Raw genomic sequence first — 16,528 nt, forward strand, 5'->3', positions numbered from 1 at the left:
CGCGCTAATTTCTGCAGTTTCATGCTCAAATCGGCCTTCACCGTATCGTGTCTGGTGTTCGGGTTCATGTTCCTGTCTAGCAAAAACGAAAATCTGTCGAATTTGAAGAATTCCATCTACCTCCGGTATACGGGAGTAGCCGAGCCGTTCTTCAATGGGGTGCCACGTAATGTCGATGGCAGCAAGGTCGATTGGCACGACTATGCGTATCTGGAGCGAGAATCGGCTAGGACTGGCCCGGGTGAAAATGGGACCCTCGTTATATTGGAGGATGCGGAAGATATCAAACAAAACGAGAAATTGTTCACCCAAAACGGATACTACGCCGTCGTGAGCGATATGATTGCGGTTGATCGAGCGTTGAATGATTTACGGCATCCGGGGTGAGATAGATTTGAGATCGTTGATTGGTTATTGTTATAAATATTTACTTTTTTAAGGTGCTTGAAGAAACACTATCTCCAAGAGCTCCCGACTGTTAGCGTAGTGATCATATTCTACAACGAGCATATGAGTACTCTGCTACGAACTGTCCATAGCGTGTTGAATCGATCGCCTCCACAGCTGTTGAAGGAGATCATCATGGTCAACGATCACAGCACCAAGGAGTTTCTCTACCATGATTTGGAAGAGTACATCAAAAGTGATCTTCCACCTAAAGTTAGGCTTATTCACCTGCCGGAGCGATCGGGTTTGATTAAGGCACGTTTAGCTGGAGCAAAGTTGGCCACCGGAGATGTGCTCGTAGTTCTGGATTCTCACACCGAAGCTGGTACCAATTGGTTGCCTCCCTTGTTGGGTAAGTTATGAATGAATGAACTTTTGAAGAACAGAAATCACCTAATCGGTCTTTCTTTGTCAACAGAACCAATCGCTATGAACTATCGAACCTGCGTTTGTCCACTGATAGATATTATCGACTTCAAAACATTTCAAATGCGTAAGCAAGACGATGGTAAGCGAGGGGCCTTCAACTGGAGATTTCAATACAAACGTCTACCGTTGCGACCCGGAGATCAAACCGATCCAACGGAACCCTTCGAAAGTCCCATCATGGCCGGTGGCCTCTTTGCTATCAGTTTGAAATTCTTCTGGGAACTTGGTGGGTACGATGAGGGTCTAGATATCTGGGGAGCTGAGCAATACGAGCTAAGTTTCAAAATTTGGCAATGTGGAGGCCGCATGGTAGATGCTCCGTGTTCAAGAGTAGGTCACATCTACAGGGGCTACTCTCCGTTTCCCAACCCAAGAGGGAAAGATTTTGTTACGAAAAATAACAAAAGAGTAGCCGAAGTATGGATGGACGAATATAAACAATACATTTACCAGAGAAATTCCAAATATAGAGAAACGGACACCGGAGATTTGACCCTCCAAAGGGCAGTTCGAGAGAGACTTCAATGTAAGCCATTCAAGTATTTCATGGAGAAAGTAGCCCCAGATCTTGCAATACGATACCCTCTTATCGAGCCACCAGTATTCGCTTCCGGACCGGTGCAAAGTTTGGACGACACTAACTTTTGTCTTGATACACTCAACCATGGCAGGAACGAGCCAATCGGAATCTACCCATGTACCGATAACAAAACGTACCATCTGGGAAACCAACAGTTCGACCTCAGGTATTATCGGGACATACGAGCGACTCATCTAGATTTGTGCCTGGACGCTTCCGACGTTGGCAGTGAAGTGATCCTTTTCAGCTGCCACGAAATTCAGGGAAATCAAATGTTCCAATACGAACTGGTAAGACGACCCTTTAATTGACTTGCAACCCTCAAAAATCTCCTTTTTCAAACTACGTATAGGAAACCAAACTGATACGCCACGCACAACCAAGACTGAACCGTTGCCTGGATATTGTGGACAAGCGAGTGGTGATCGCCAAGTGTAATCCCGGCCGGAAGTCTCAACAGTGGGCCTGGGGTTCCGTGGATGAAGCTAGAGTTCGAAATTGGCGAACCAGTGGCACTAAGCTGTTGGATCCGATGATGCCATTGAAGGAGCTGAATCTTTCAAATAAACAATAAGGATTTGAATTTATTTGTATTGAAGAAATGAAATGTGGGTGGAGTACAGCTTTTTTCAAATATACCTTTAATTTAAATAGAGAAACCCGAAACTCCAATGATGAAAATTACTTAAATGAACTACAAAAACTGCATTACGACAGTTTTTTTAACCAGTTAATTAGGTGCAGAAGTCAACAACCTTTTGAGTCGAAAAAGTTAAAAATTTTACATCATTTCATAGTTTCTAAGCCAAATTATTGTTTATGTTTTTGACTCTCTTTTTTCATTCGTCTATCGAAAAGATAAATGCTAGTAGGTTTGATTGGTTTCTTAAAAAAAAAAAAATTCATTTAAAAATTGATGTTTACTTGAAATAAATAGGGATTTTTTCATTATACCTATATTTTTGAAATGTATCACCGTGTTTAAAAAAAAAGTTGAGGCAAGTCCTTTCTTCGCCCGGCTCGTGGCAATTCAGGTTTCGCGTTCTTCCGAGCTACCATGGCCGCTGCAACCTCCTGCATTGCGTTTACATACGTTTGCGTCTCCGTTCGACTAATCCGGTCAGGTCCGGCTTTTCCGTAAAGATATCTGGGGGATGACGTGGAACACAATTCACTGGGCCGATCTGATACAAAAGTAGGTATACACACAAAATGTCTAAGGCCGGAATTTAGCAAAATTTCGCTAAAATTTGACCAGCTAGAAATTTAGCAATCAAATTAGCAATATTTTTCACTAAAATTTTAGCAAACGAGAGAAAAAGTTAGCCGCCGAAATTTTTGCTCAAATTGCTAGCAAAATCTGAAGGAAAAGACCGCCTAGAATTTTTATTTACAAAATTAATAATTTTTCCTTTTGAAACGCAGGGAGGATATCAGATTTCAAATAACAAAAAACTGATTATTTCACATTAATTTAGTTTCTGAAACTTTATCTGGATTTACATTTTATTTCACAACACTTTTTCGAACTTTGCCAATAACTATAACTTTCTTCCGGCGCCTGGACCGAGATAATCCGGATGTGGGTAGGTCGACCGCTGGTTTCCGGATGTTTTCATCGTCGACCATCATGAATCAGGTTCCTTTTTCGGAGACTTGGAATCCTCTTAGGTGAATCCCCGGCTTTAGCGTTGTTTTCGCTGGGTGCGCCAATCTGGTAAAAATAGAAAATTTCACATGAAAACTCGAGAAGTTTGTTTGCGTCTAGATTGGTCTTTACCTGTTTGATTCCAGTACAAATCCGCTTGGTTGTCGTCCGTTTGGTCACCAAAATCACCGCTGGCACCGAATTTCCGTAACAGAACTTATTGTTTTCTTTTTGGCGGTAAAGGCGGCTGTTATTCAAAACTAAAGCGGCCAACAAAATTAGTTTTTACTTAAATCAAGCAAATTTAGCTTTTTGCTAACTCAAAAGTAAAAAAATAATTTTGCTAACGGAAAGTAACAGCGAATTTTTGCTAAGTGGAGCTCCGAAAATTTTGTGTGTACACACAAAATTTTCGAGGCCGGATTTTAGCAAAATTTTGCTCAAATTTGACCAGCTAGAAAGTTAGCAATGAAATTAGCAACTTTTTTAAACTAAAATTTTAGCAAAATAGTCGAAAGTGTCCGGACTAATTTTTTTACTAATTTAATAGTAGAAAAAAATTATTGTTTGCTGGAATATTAGTAAAAAAGTTTTTGCTCCCAAAAATAACTGAAATTTTAGTAAAATGGAAATTTTAAATAACCCGTTGCCCTACCAATAAACAAAAATTGATATTGTTGTGATTTTTTATTACCTAATAAAAATGGCTCTCGGATTTATGTTTTATTTATTTTCTAAACATGACTCCACTGTAATGAATGAAGTAACGAGGCCTATTTGTTCCAGCAACGTTATGATATCAATCGGAAAGTAGTATTATTTTCCATCTCCTGGATGATTATACTTTTCGAAACAGCGTCGCAGTCGCAGAAGCGTACCTGTAAAAAAATAATAATAATAAAACTATTAATTAATAATTAATTTTTTTTACAATTTTTATGTTTGTTAATTTCAAATGAGTTGATTATCAAAGAAACTCAAACCAAATTTCATCACAAGCAGACAATTTTAAAAATATTTAGTTTTTCTTATATATAAGCTAAGCTAAATGGAAATATAAAAATATTAATTTTGATAGTCATTTTACTTTGTTGACAACTAGGTATAGGGGGAAGTCGTCTATGGCCGGACAACATAAATTTTTCGAAAACACAATATCCTAATAATGTTTTAACGCCATGAAAATAAATTAAATGGTAGCCTGATATGGTGTTAGAAATATAGTAATCCAATCTGAAAAGGTAAACCAATGATAGGCATCTAAAGCTTTTGCCTGGTAGTACGGAGAGGATCGCCTAAACTTTGCATTTGTATTGAGGTCAGTATTTTCGGCTTGTAATATTTTAACTGCACATGAACGACATCGTTGATTGGTTATCTTTCGAACACAGTAGATATAAGATAACAAAACGGAAGTTCAAACGAAATATTAGGAAAATGAAAAAAAATGCGATTTCTTTATGACCGGACACTGAATTGTTGTCTATGACCGGACAAGAAAATATTCAAAATGATAGATGTTTTCAACTTGAAACTTTCATTTTTTCATCTCTATAGCACCCCCAAATGGTTAGCAGAAGATAAGGGTTCAATAACGAAACTTTTTTGGTCCTCTGAGAAACTAAATATTTTGCTGTCCGGTCATAGACAATTTTTTTCTTGTTTTTTCGAAACAAATGTTTCATTCTGGTTTGTCAAAAAAACTTTTATGACTGGCTTCATAAAACGTTCAGTATTGGAAAAAATATATTCACAAGACCTGTGCAAGTGAATTCAGTCATTATGCTACGTTTTTGTGCCATTGGTGACAACTTTGGTGAAGTAATTCGTAGTGTCCGGCCATAGACAACACTTTTGGAAATGAGTGAAAATTAACATGATATGATTTCTCTTACCGCATGAATATGTTGTAAATTAATTTTTTTCTAATACAGTTAAGTGATCATAATATTGATACTCTTCAAATCAGTAGAGGAACCAATATTCACAAAAATCTATTTTTGAAGTTATTGCTTAAAAACCTTAAGTGTCCGGTAGCAGACGACTTCCCCCTACCAATTTCCTAAATCAGTGGAAAAAAATTACACACTACCAGTAAAGTTTTTGTATTTTTAGAATGTATGTGTAATTATCAATCAAATATAAAACTATTGAAAAGAAATGAAAGAGCGAAATACCAAAATTTAACAATAGCTCGACAATAAATTGGCTAAACGAACATATGATTGCAACAAATATTGCTTCAAACGAACTTTTGATTGATTACTGAACAAGATTTTTATTATCACTTTCAACAGTTTTAGACCAACTTATAATCTTGATCACACACAATCACAATAATTTATGACTAACTTACCATTGCATAAGTTGTTCCTCCTTTTTCATGAACACAAACTAATCGGCTGAGAGTCATCACTTGTTCAGCGACCCGGAATTTCCTCTTTCCTTCTGATCGTTACCACAAAGTTCGAATAGTATCGTTTCCTGAGCGTTTGGTAGGGCTCTAAAATCCATTAAATTAAAATATTTCATCACAATCACTATTTTTTTATAGGAAAAGTAAGAATAAAATTTTAGAAAATCTGGAACTTACATAATTTAAAAATATGTCCTAATAAAATGAGATCCATACTCGTTCACCTGAGATTTGTCCCGACCGTCATCAAGATAACCAATCACTGACATTGTTGAGCGATCATTAGAGGTGGCGAAATACAATTAACGACTGGCACCGCCTTTTCACCCGGCTATGGTTCGCCTTTGGCTACGGCCATGGTTCGTAGCCAGACGAGTGGAAGTGAAATTTGCATCCAAGTCCTGCAAGAGAAAACAAACAGAAACCCCATTTTTTAATTGTGTCTGTTACTTCTAGAAAAGCTAGTCCGGAGGGTCCGGAACAGCGAAATAAACAGTTCACAGTGCTCCATTCGAATTGGAAACTGAAATTTCATTCTGAAATGGCTGGTCCGGAACTCAGAAGCGCAGTTGAAACCTCATATTTTCAATTGCTCTCTTTACAATGCGTAGGACATTTCATCCTTATCCGTTAAGCTGGAATGAAAGTTGAAGTTCCGCTTTCAAAAGCTGAGCTGTGTACAGTAATTTTTGTTGCTCCGGCTCAGTGGTTCCGGGAGGCAACCATTAGAAAATTTGTGTTCCGAACTCGAACGGAGGACTCTGCGAACAGTTTTCCATGATTAGGTCACTATTAATAATCAATCATGCACTTACCTTTTCCAATTTCACCAGGAAAACTAACGGCGTGTTCGTAAATTGATTTTTTCTATCGAAGTGATTTTTTTTATCGATGCTGGCGTTCGTAAATTCCAAACAAACGTATGCAAAAGCATATGGAAAGTGATTTGACATCTACCAAACAAATCAATCGACTGATGCATCACCCAAAAAAATCAATTTACGAACGCGCCGTAAAACACAAATTCCCGATGCAAAACAGAAACACGCACGCGGCGCGCCGACAAATGACCGAAAAGAAGAACAAAACAAAACAAAAAAAAACGACCGCGGTTTGAGCACAGGCTAAAAGTTTGAGTCTTCGCTACCGCATTTACTAAAGTTAGAAGCAATGAGTTTTTTTTACTCAAATTGAGCAAAAGTCATGACAATTTGGGAAAGTGCTAACTCGATAGTAAAAAAAAAATTTTGCTAACGGAAAGTAACAGCTCATTTTTGCTAAGTGGAGCCTCGAAAATTTTGTGTGTAATGACAAGAACCTGCACAACTAAATTATATCTAAGAAAAAACTAACAATTTAGTTCCGATTTTCACATATTGGGCTCGAAGCAAAACTTCCTTCCTGAACGACAAAACAGCTTAAGCTCAATAAACGGGTTCGGCTTACACAGAAAACTTTCGAGGCCGGAATTTAGCAAAATTTTGCTCAAATTTGACCAGCTAGAAATTTAGCAATAAAATTAGCAATTTTTTAAAACTAAAATTTTAGCAAACGTGAGATAAAGTTAGCCGCCGCAATTTTTACTCAATATTATAGCAAAAAACCGGTGGAAAAGATCGCGGGGGTATTAAAATACCGAAAAAAAAATTCATTTGAGGAGAATATCTGATTATGAAAAAGAGCACACAATTTTTACATTTAATTTATTTGAATTTTTTATTTCAATTTCCAACGCTTAGCATGAAAAAACTGATCTCCATGATCTGTTCGTTCCAAAGTTGTTCTAAATACCGGATTGTTGAATTTCATTGCAGGCTCCTTTTTCCGGTGATTTTTGTTCACGCCAGTAGCAGCAGTCTCCTGGTGAAAAAACTAAGAATTTATACATTAGAAGCCAGATTTTTCCATAGTCAAATGGGTTCTTACCTTTGCTCTCTCGATATTGGTTTGGCTCCTTTCCATCGTCCACTTAGGCATCACCAAATCCACAAGTACCGCCAGAATCGAATTTTCTATCGCACTGATTTGCACGCGTCGACTTGTTTATTTTTTCTCGTAGCCGGCGGCTGCTGTCTGAACAAAGCGGCTAAGTAGCCTTCATTTTTACTTAAAACAAGCAAATTTAGCATTTTGCTAACTCAAAAGTAAAAAAATATTTTTGCTAACGGAAGGTAACAGCAATTTTTTGCTAAGTGGAGCTCCGAAAATTTTGTGTGAGATGAATTGTACCGTTTTGCTTAGCTCAATCCAGGTCAACCCTATTTGGATTTACTCTATTTGGATTTACTTTTTTATCTACTTGAATTATACTTTTTTATTCAGCTCATTTAAAGTGAACTTCATCACGCTACGAGGTAAGATTGACCTTTTTTGGACTCACCTTTTTTCTCGGTGATTTGTGCCTTTTTTTCAAATTCGATTCTGGTAAATTTTACCTCGCTGTGAGGTGAGTTTCACCTCGAAGAGGTAGAAGCTACCTTTTTGACTTTCACGAGCGTTCACCTTGCTCTCTCGCTAAATTTTACCTTTTTATAATTTTCCGTGCATTGTTTTCGTCAAGAACAAATAATTTTTGTCGGTAACTTTGATCGCAGACACCAGATACCCAGACTGACCACTGAAGGCTGATTTTGGCGCTTGTTCCGCAGCGCTATCTACGGGTTATCGTGAAACTAACGGCCACATACACAAAAGGAAAAATCTCGGTATATCACACACACATTTGCATTGTGCTATTTGTTTTTTTACATCTAGCGGTGAACACGGTCGTTTTTGATTACCTACTTTTGATAGAAAAAAATAACACGATATATTTAAAAAAAAACCACTGAAGAACCGTTTTTGAATTGGAGCGCATTAACCAAATGTGGTTAGAATTCAACCATAAAGCTTATAGAAAATACATCGACAGAAATGAAAATTGAATGAAAACTTGAGATCTTCTGCACCACTTCCTTATAGCATTGTGGTTGAAAAATAACCATTTTATGACATCTTTGGCTTCATGTGTGAAGATCACTTTCAACTGCAGGATTTCGTTAACCCCGAAACCTTCGCCAAGGGTATGTTCAAGTTTCCCAAGTAGAAAAATATTGTGACAACCCAATTATTTGTAAATAGTTATGAAACGATCTAGGACTTGTTGAGAAAACGATAAATGACATCGTAAAAACATTCCACTGATTGTATATTGCAAAACTACAGTATATTGAATGTGGCTTTAAATTATATTACTGTTTAGAACTGGTATCAGTTGAAAGGACGAGATTCATACAAAATTTTGTTGAATAATCATTTCAGTTAGAGTTTCTCAAAACCCTTCACCTAGCTGAATTGCGCATTTATAGAGGTTTACAAAACTGGATAAAACAAATGTAGAGGTAATATCACAGAGAACCAGAGTTCGGGCTGGAGCCCCAACCGTGTGTAAAAATACCAACCGTGATTTCAAAACAAACGACGCCATTTTTGCAACTTAGCTAAGAGCCACCAGATGTCGTTACCGGTACTTTTATTTTTTCCATTTTTTCTACACGCTCAGACGATAGTACCTTCAACGAATGAAAAATGCACTCAAAGCCAAATTTATTTTCAGTCACTCAATCAGGAACGAAAATAATTGTATGGTTTTTCAGTTTTTGGCCTGTGTTTGTTTTCGTGGATATGAAATTCACTACATCAAGACTTAATTGAATTTTTTTTATAATTTAGAATCAATTTCGATGATGAACACAAATTTAAAAATTCATTCATTTTTTCTTTCACAAAATTGTTATCTCGGTAGGACTAGTGAAAACTCGGCGCATGGTGTTATCGGATATCTGTAATTAGTATAATAGAAGGCGGGAATATTTGAAGAATTTATAAAATTTTGATATCAAGTTGCTTTTAAATGCCTATTGCTATTCCCTTAAATTCTTAGGATTCTTAGGTGTCCGGGTAACCTCCATACAATTACTTTGCTCTGTCTAAGAGGCTAAATTCGATATTAGGAAGCTATTCCAATTTTCGAATATTTTCGGAAGTAGGTACTGAAGTCCTATCCTGACAGAAATGACGCGATGTTTACATGCTAGAATTTCGCAATGTTCGAACGAAGATGGGTGGTGATACTTTCGATTAATTAGATTTGAAATGCTTCGTTATGAGTGAAATTTGATTAAAAAAATTTGATCCTTAACAAAAAGTGGAGTTTATCCATTAGAGGGGTATCATAAATTAACACATCATACAGAAATCAAATGTTGCTGCGGCAAATGTTTACTGAACTATTTTTGAAATTATAATTTATATTAAAACAGACACATAATTTAAATCTTATATGAACTTTCTCTTCAAACAACGAAATTATTTTTTCCTCTTTTTCTCAAACAAAATCAGTGGCTCAATACAAAACGAGTACCAAATGAGGCATCATTGCCAAAAGAAAAAGATTTCGTAAAAAGCGCATAAAGTTCCTGCTGCAAATTTCGTTATGTTGCTTTTTCTACACCCAAAAAAAAAAGAAAACTAACTGAACTCTGTTTTGGTGCGACCTGGAAGCAAGTTTTTGGTTGTTTAGGTTCTGAGTGTTCTCAACTGTTGACAAAATAAATCGACAACAACAGCTGAGTCACTAAGCTAAGAGCCACTAGATGGTGCTGTTTTTAGGCCAATTTTAACGGTTTTAAAATGGTCGACGATTCAAATTCTTACACACGGATTCGACACATATTTGTTCGGGGCCCGTTCTCTGGTTCTCTGTGGTAATATTTACAAAATTTGTAAAGCAATGTTTTGTTAACAGAAGAAGCTTAATGAAATTCGCAACAACGAAATATACCATTAAGTCATCATCTACAACAAAAAACCTGTGTCAGATTTTTATTTACTTTTTTCTCCAATAAATCCTAAAACTTCCCGTTCTATGAAAAATTTAGTCACATTCGAGAAATGTCCTCTTTTCAAAATATCTAACTAAACTTGGATATCAAACTAGCCCTTTTACCGCCCACTGGAAGAGGCAGTTGTGGAAAAGATATTTTTAGCTTCGAGATGATACATTTTCCTGCAAATTTAGTACAATTTAATATGACATATGATGATTCTTGACAAACAATCTCAATTATCCGAGTCTGTTTAGTAAGAATAGCTTAGCTTTTCCTGTTCTGTTGTTAAGTTATTTTTTCATTATTATTTTTTTGGTTAAATTTCGAACCATTTTTTGAATATCGTACGTTTAATTGATTTTATCCATGGGTAAAATAAAACAAACGTTAATTCGTCACATCAAAATCAAAACTTTAAATGAATTCACTCACACAGACATACGGTATTTGACATTCCATAAAACGACAAGAAAATAAAAATGACTTTCGTTTGCATCAATATAGAACTGTTCTTTTACCATTCAAAATTCGTGTTTGTGGTGTGGAAAGGCATTGAAATCGATGATTAAGTTTAGTTGGCATCGGTCAGGGAACATTAAAATGACCCTTATTCAAAAGCTTTTTGAAGAATGGATTCATTTAGTAAACTAATTACTTTCGAAATATGGTTTAAACAAAACTTTGAATCAAAGAATTTGGTTGAATGTTAAAGGTGAAAACATTTCGGAAGCAAAGAGAAATGGATTTGAAACATACATTTTGAAATATTCCAAATTCAGTGAAGTTTTTCAACAATTTTTTTTTAATAAAAGATTTTTAAGTTGACATTTCTCACGCGCACTTGCTCTCGTGTACGGATTAAGATGGGGAAAAAAGTCTAAAAACATGGTCGCTTTTAAGGTTAATTTTCTAGTCCAGTCTAGAATTATGCCAAAATCTCGCGTGAGCTTTCATTACGTCGTATGAAACAAAATGTAAACAAACAGTTTTATTACGAAAAAAAACAAAAATTGACTTAAACTAGTAGCAACTTCTTTCCATTTAGAATATTTGTAGCCTGGACAACATATTCTATATGTGAAATACAAATTTTAAAGTTGTTTTGATAACTTTTGAAGCAATTTTCTGTGAATTTTCAAGATGTTTCATACGACGTAATGAAAGGTCACGCGAGATGGTCATTACAGTTGTTTTTTGACATTTCTCACGCACATTTGAGCAGGAAAAATACCCGGTTGACAAACACGGTCGTTTTTGAGGTTTTTTTTCCAAAAATTTATAAGTTTTAGTGAAACTAGCAGCATTATATCATGAACACTTCCAGCGGCAAATAGGATTAAGAGAGGGGTAGGGTCTAACACTTTCAAAAAATCGATTTTGAATGGCGGATTTTTAAGTGAAAAATCGTAGTTTTTACTTCAAACAGCCACAAAAATTTCATAAAAATATTTTTAAGTTAAATTAAAACGTTGGGATCCACAAAAACATCTATTAAAAATATTTTGCTCTGATTTTTTGACTTCAGATGATTCTGTGCTGAGAAACAGTGTCCACCGTAAATCCTGTTTTCTAAAAGGCATCCTCGAAAATGCTCCGTCACTGGCTCATTTTTCAATATTTTTCTACGAAAAAATTACTAAATGTTCTTTTAACAATGCTTTGTATAATGCTTATGCTTATGCTTATGATACATACACAGCCAGAACTTGTCAGCATCCCGGTGAGTAGTAAAAGTACATTTACTACCCATCTTTACTCGGCCGGGCCCACTGTGCAGTATTAGACGCAGAGACAACTGGAACACAGGGAGGAAGAAACGTGGACAACAGTACCATACGTTCCTGTGATTATGAATATACAATGCGTTGGGAGCACATATGCTAAAATTTATAGTACTCCTTGACGATGGTCCTTGGAATTTCCTTCTTCTGTGGCTGGGAATGAGGTATTTCAGCATAAAAGTTCAAAACTATAGCAAATGGATTGATTGAATTTGAATGAAATGTTTTATGGTTCAAATTCACTTCTAAATTTTCTGCAAGTTTTGAATTTCTATGCGCCATCATTTCTGGTCAAAGACCTTGGTTATAGCGCCGTTACTCGCTCTTGAAAATAAAATTTAAAGAAAAAGAATCCTAATTAGTAATAACAGCCACAAAACCTTTCAAAATTTACTTTTAGAAAGATTTTGTGGTGAAAATTTAATATTTCAATTCATTATGACCGACTTACACGTTTTCAACCATTCACCCTGTCGATTAAATAGTTAACATATATGGATGGTTAGCATAAATCAAAAAATAAAATATAATTTTATAAAATACTACATATCTATGTTATGTAATCTACATTATGCAATCAGTCAAGATTTATAAAAACAAAAATAATTCAAAACAAGGACTTAGCTGCATGATTTATCCGAGCCATGAACACCGGAACTTCTGTTGTTCTTCTTTAAGGAATTTGCTGGAAATCGTAGCAATCATTGCAATTCTGCGAAGGTTCCATCACCATTGCAGAGAAGCGCCCTTTTCACAGACGTTTTCACGAATATTCACCGTTAACCTGTGGCCTTAGGCCTGTGGAATTTAGGCTAAGCATCAGGGCTCAAACGTTAAACTTAGTGTACGGTTCTATTAATTCCTCCTCATATGCCAACAAACTCAATTTGCCAAATATAGTTTCCGCATGAGTTTTTTTTTTTCAAAAAATACTTGACCGACATACTGATTTTAATACATCGACACTTCAACCTTTCTCACTCGTGTTGATCACTTTTTTTAGCTTATTATCTCCATATAAATTGAAATACCTACTTATTATTAGAAATTAGTAAATCAAATTTATTCGCGATCAGAGGCCCTTTTTCAATCCCACTTACAGTTCACATTTTCACACAACAACTGGTAAAATTACACTTTTCACTGCAATACCTGGTTATTTTACAGTTAAACAACAAATTTTTAACTAAAATAAAATCACGTTCACTTTATATTATTCAATTTAAAGAATTTTAATTTTGCAGCTCCAAAATAACGCGTGGAAAAATAAATTTCGAAGAATAACGAAGCAAAACGCGACCGTGACAAAAAACACAAACGCACTCAAGCAAGGCCAACTTAGTTCTCTCTTTTAACAATGCTTTGTATAATGCAAAAAATTTGAAAACATTTGTTTGAACGATAGCTCTAGAAAAAAATCGTGAAAATGGTGTTTTTTTATACCCGTTAGACCCTACCCCCCCCCCCTTAAAGATCTTATCAATACATTCATCACAATTAAATATTATTCAATATATGTCAATAACTTATTTCACTTCTCAAACCTATCAAGGTACGAGCCAAGAAACAGTTAAGATAAAATTAGAATTCAAGTTTTTCAAGAAGTTATATATAGTTTTTCTTTTTGGTCGCAGTCAATCTTTCAGATTAAGACGAACAATTCCGAACTCAATGAATTATTTATAACAGACATTATAATTTTCATACTGTTAATCAGCCGGATAAATTAATTTTAAAATCAAAACTGAATCTCAAAATTAATTGGCTCTGAACTAAGGATCGCTATAACGTTGGGTTTTTCATCTCAATCGACCAACAGTCATTGTTTTTATACCATTCATCTCTTATTATGATACAGTAAATTAAAGTAAACAATTAACATTGAAGACAAAAACGATAATGAAAATATTTTGGATATGATTTCAAATACTAATAGGTGATTCAATCAGGACGGTTTTTATTTGGCTTGTTAATTATCAAGTGTAATTTTTTTTCTTGATGAAGCACAGTAGTTTCACGATGCCCCGACAGATGGCGAATGATTCTGGGCGACTTGTAGTTGTATGGATTCAAGCGCCACTGATCAGTCTGGGTATCTGGTGTCTGCGCTTTGACGCTGGCTGATTCATGTTGAAAAAAAAAATCTAAAATCATCCAGGCTTTATTATTAATCTTTCTTAATTTTCATCAATATTCAGAAATAAAAAATATAAAATATTTCACTAGGCAAGGCCGTGCGAACGGAGGGGGAGGAGTTTTAGGGGTTTAATCCCTCCCCCCCCTCCTCCCATGGAGATGTTTTCCATGGAAATTTTTCAGATCAAGCAATTAATTTACCTACTATAGTCACTGGAAATTCCTATACCCCAAATACCCTACCTTAAGCATGAGTTTTTATTAAGAAGGGTAACTGAATAAGTTCAGAATTTTAAACCAATTTTTTATAATCATTTTATTTCATGCAGCGAATACTAATTGTACACATCAACAAGTTGGAAGCCATGTGACATGTATTTAATACTCACAATAGTCAGAAAAAAACTAAAAACTAGTATGTTATACTAATCGTTTAATTATAAAAAAAAATCGTGTTCGTTATTATAAATGTTATGAAAATATGAAATATTCTTCAAGAAACCAATTTCAGCCCCAATTTAAAAAAATAAACTTGAATAAGTTGCACGAGGTCACAAAATTCTCATTTTTCCAAGGTGCAAAGAAGTTAAGAACTTATTGTGATTATTGCCCTGAATCCAATTTAGTATTTTTCTTAAGATCGTTTATTTTTGAAATAAATTTTGAAAAACTTGCTTTTTTTCTTTTTTGACAAAATCTTAAAAAATTTAAATAAAGGTTCAAAACTAATTATCAACTTTTCTTAAGACCCCAAATACTTTCAACTTCTGTGAAAAAAGTTATAGAAGTTTAGTATTTGTGAAAACGGGAATTTTAACGATTTTTAGCTTTTAACCCAATAAAATTTTTGATATTTTTTTGAAGCAAACATCAAATCGTTTTGAAGTATTTAACATATTTATTAAAAGTAATAAAACATTTTTTTTCAGAATTTCTTCAGTTCTGTAGAATTTAACTTTTTAAGATCTTTTTTTGTTTCGATTATAGTCGTTTTACCATCTTTATGGCATTCGCGACTTCATCAACGTTGCAGTTGGCGGATCGTTATTGAAAAACTATCCGCTACAACTGTGTTCGATGTTTACTCTTGGGCTCGAACTCGCGGACATCGGCTCAGGAGACAACAGACTTGCCAACTGAGCTATATCACAAGCCCGAAACTTTTTAAGTTCGTTTTTCATTATCTTCATCAAAAAATTATTCCTGAAATGAATGAGGTATAACAAACAAATTCAGAATCAATTTTTTTCGTAGATCAATGATTGATTCAACTTAAAACTCAACTCATCTTCATTCTAAAATTCATAATCATCATTTTACCAAAACTAGAGATAACAGAAAAAATTTGACAAAAAAATCGAGTTCAGGACGCCAAAATCTACCCAATTGTTGGGCATAGGCTCCAAAATGCTGTTTAAATTGTAAAAAAAAAACTATCTTTTTTCTCCTTAATATTTTGTTTTAACTTTCAAGTAAATTAACCGAATTTCATAGAATCCTTTGTTATACTTTTACCGCATGTTTCAATCATTTTTGTTTTAATTTTGTAATGTTTTTAATAAGAATATCTTTGTTTTTCAGTCCTGAATTTTTGTGTTTAGAAAAAACTATGTTCTTTAATTTTGTTATGTTTTTAATAAGTTTATCTTTGTTTTTCAGTCCTGAATTCTTGTGTTTAGAAAAAAAAATGTTCTTAGAAGCTTATAAATCGGAATATTCAATAAAAAAAAACATAGTTTCTACATTTTGTCCTTTCTAGGATCCGATATTCCAGTAGCGGGTGAACAAATATTCAGAGCTTAAAATTTTAAAATTCAAAACCTGCGCTCAAAAATAAAAAGTGTTTTACGTATTTTTATTATCTCAAATCATCTTTCTTTAATTGATAATATTTTTTTAAATTATTTTATCGAAAGTTCGAAAAATGATTCGATGTAGCAGCTGTTAAGCTAAATTGAGGCGCTTGGGATCAGAGGGGTGCAAGTGCCTGTAATAAGATAGTTTCGAAGAAACGCGCTTAAAAGTTGTGAAGGTGCTAGTTTTTTCATATATTTTTCTAATTCAAGCAGTTTTAATTCAATCGAAAAAGTGTTGAACACTATTATAAAAAATTAGAGTTTTGCACCAGATGTACATTGAAACATGAAAAATCGAAGGTATACTTGACCCAAAATTGATGATTTGGGCCCTCAAGATCAAAAGGGTGCAATTTTGATCCTGAGG

At 34.7% G+C, this 16,528-nt stretch overlaps 1 protein-coding gene and 1 long non-coding RNA gene across 2 annotated transcripts; one reads left to right on the forward strand and one right to left on the reverse strand.

Moving 5' to 3' along the window:
• On the forward strand, positions 1-2,039 carry LOC129748325 (N-acetylgalactosaminyltransferase 6-like). The gene is made up of 4 exons (XM_055742889.1): positions 1-383; positions 441-799; positions 866-1,746; positions 1,809-2,039. The coding sequence occupies exons 1-4, from the start codon at positions 22-24 to the stop codon at positions 2,028-2,030; spliced, it is 1,824 nt and encodes a 607-aa protein (XP_055598864.1). The 5' UTR covers positions 1-21; the 3' UTR covers positions 2,031-2,039.
• Positions 2,040-3,873: 1,834 nt separating this feature from the next.
• Positions 3,874-6,519, reverse strand: LOC129743643 (uncharacterized). Its single transcript, XR_008736635.1, has 4 exons — positions 6,336-6,519; positions 5,698-5,921; positions 5,461-5,607; positions 3,874-3,982 (listed from the first exon to the last, which is right to left on the reverse strand). It is a non-coding gene; the product is annotated as an uncharacterized LOC129743643 (long non-coding RNA).
• Positions 6,520-16,528: the final 10,009 nt, after the last annotated feature.

This window comes from Uranotaenia lowii, chromosome 2 (assembly GCF_029784155.1).
Source record: "Uranotaenia lowii strain MFRU-FL chromosome 2, ASM2978415v1, whole genome shotgun sequence".
Classification (NCBI taxonomy): domain Eukaryota; kingdom Metazoa; phylum Arthropoda; class Insecta; order Diptera; family Culicidae; genus Uranotaenia; species Uranotaenia lowii.

Bases quoted from the DNA above. Each gene is read 5' to 3' on its own strand.
- LOC129748325 (XM_055742889.1), top strand. From the start codon at position 22: ATGCTCAAATCGGCCTTCACCGTATCGTGTCTGGTGTTCGGGTTCATG. The intron at 384-440 runs GTGAGATAGATT...TACTTTTTTAAG, and splicing joins AATGATTTACGGCATCCGGG to GTGCTTGAAGAAACACTATC. The intron at 800-865 runs GTAAGTTATGAA...CTTTGTCAACAG, and splicing joins TTGGTTGCCTCCCTTGTTGG to AACCAATCGCTATGAACTAT.